The sequence below is a fragment of the Phaethon lepturus genome, unplaced genomic scaffold (genome assembly GCF_000687285.1).
Source record: "Phaethon lepturus isolate BGI_N335 unplaced genomic scaffold, ASM68728v1 scaffold44515, whole genome shotgun sequence".
Lineage (NCBI taxonomy): Eukaryota > Metazoa > Chordata > Aves > Phaethontiformes > Phaethontidae > Phaethon > Phaethon lepturus.
This window is the reverse complement of record NW_010543421.1, coordinates 259-2,362: the sequence shown is the minus strand read 5'-3', so window position 1 is coordinate 2,362 and position 2,104 is coordinate 259. Positions and strand designations below refer to the sequence as shown.

General features: G+C 37.4%; 1 protein-coding gene across 1 annotated transcript in view; it reads right to left on the bottom strand.

Moving 5' to 3' along the window:
* GEMIN2 (gem (nuclear organelle) associated protein 2) overlaps positions 1-2,102 on the bottom strand; it is a gene marked incomplete at both ends in the record, with an annotated part of 3,780 nt that extends 1,678 nt beyond the window's left edge. Inside the window, 3 exons of the mRNA XM_010288353.1 lie at positions 355-444; positions 1,635-1,719; positions 1,930-2,102. Coding sequence (XP_010286655.1) covers positions 355-444; positions 1,635-1,719; positions 1,930-2,102 — 348 coding nt within the window. The remainder of the gene's footprint in view (positions 1-354; positions 445-1,634; positions 1,720-1,929) is intronic.
* Positions 2,103-2,104: the final 2 nt, after the last annotated feature.

Below are 2,104 nucleotides of genomic sequence, written 5' to 3'. Positions count from 1 at the left end.
TTCTGCATAACCTTCCTGCTAGCACTGTATTTTAATATAACTGCATAACATCATAGGGATTTTTGTCCTCCCTCAGCTACTCTATATCATTTAATCTAAAGACTGACTGATATTTTTGCTTAAGTTGAAGGAGAATTTTTTTTTTTAAACATTACCCTCTCAATTTATCAGAGGTTTAAAAGCCACACAGTATATACTCAATTTTTTTTCCAGGAACTTAAAACATTTGACTACAAACATCTGTTGTACCATAAAGTCATAACATTTCTATACTAGATATAAGGCTGTCCCCTGTAAAGCACAGATGTGCTCTATCTAGACAGTGCAAGTCCCCTCACACACACCATTTTGTACCTGACGAACGGCTGAGAAATTGGCCACTTGCTGCTGCTGCCACTTGAGTGTTGGAGAGTATCCTTCAGGAGCAGGCTGACATCCAGAAATCTGAGAAAACACTGGCAATAATTATAATGTAAAGAAAGCTTTATAGGAAGAATCCTTAAGAACAAGAGAATTGGTATATGTTTACTATCAGGTAAACAATATCCTTTAAATCCTTATTTAAGAAAGGTAATTTCATGACCACATCCAAGACTGACTTAACAATTGGTTTAGACAAAATTTCTTCTGTTTGACTCTTCTCATATGCAAATAAGAAGGAAAACAAAATATTCAAAATACATTGTCAAATAATTATTTAAGGTAATCCTTTTAGCAATTGTTCTGTCTTAACTCGCCTCTTGATAAAAAGCAGGGTGTTGTTTCCCTATCTTGGACAGATGCTATGGATCTTAGGCATTCTACTTTCCAAGATAGTAAGTTGAGGAAGACAGAAGACCACAAAAATATTAGCTCTGACAGTTAAGTAGATATAACCTCTTTAAATATTAGCATGAAATTGTTATTAAAAAAAAGAGAATCTTTATACAAATGTTTTAAGAATGCCACTACAAAGAGATGAGACGAGTTAAGAGAATGGTCACAGAAGCTACATAGTCATATGTCAGTACTAGAAACTTCTTGAGCAATCTAGTAGTGAAATTTGAGATCATACAGTTTTCACTAGACAAAAGCAAACTCGGCCTCTTGAACTATTTGAAAGTAGATTAAAAACCAAGTTGGCAGGGTAATGTGACAACAGAAAAATCTGCTTGGACAGTAAGGAAAAATTCTGATAAAATATTCCACCACAAAGGAAAGAAGTGATGCTAGAATTTCATCTAACTTTAGTAAAGCTTAGCTGCACTTACTACCCTTATCCTAGATACATATTTAAACCGAAATATAGGTATGGACATATCCTTCTTCTAAAGTTTATGCATGTTTTATGAGTAAATATTTGTAAAATTTAACGCAACGTTTGATTTCCTCACACAGTAAAACAGTCTGCTGTGTATCAAATAATAGGGATATTATCAATGTAAATCAGTTATAAAGACTGCTGTTAGCAGCTGAACAGCTGTTTCTTCAAACCTAAACATTTAATTCTGTAGATGCTTTTAAAATCCAGTAGTGCTATTGTTCAGTTATGCCAACCACTCCCCAAAATTAGTACAAACATTATGATATTAACATCTTACCCCTCAAACAAAAGGTTTTTTCAAAACAAAAGGTGTAAAAGCTCTCAAACTTACTGAAACGTTTACTGTCTGCTTCTTTCTCAATTTTTTTGGGTCTATTTGTGCCACAACCACATCTGGGCATCGAGCTGCTTCAATCCTACAAGACAAAAATCAAGTGGCTCCATTTTTTCCTTCCTGAAACAGGTGGTTATATGCCAGACGTCTCTGAAATACTGCACCTGCGGAAATCTTCAGGTACCTAAAACACTGGCCATACCAGCAAGTCTTACAGAAGGCTTGACTTGAGAGTTACAGATGAAGTATTCTCCGCTGCCACACTGCTAGCTCAGTTGCTACTCTGGCCTACTCGAAGCTTGCTTGCTTCCTAAACTCGCCTGAAGTGCCGCTACGCTTCCCGCAGCAGCGAGACCTCGGAAGGCCACCGCTGCTGGTACGGAGAGCCAAGAAACGGACTTCTGCCTTTTTGTGGAACACAGCAGCAGACCCCTCCGAGCTGCGGATCGCCGTCGAGTGGCGAGCCT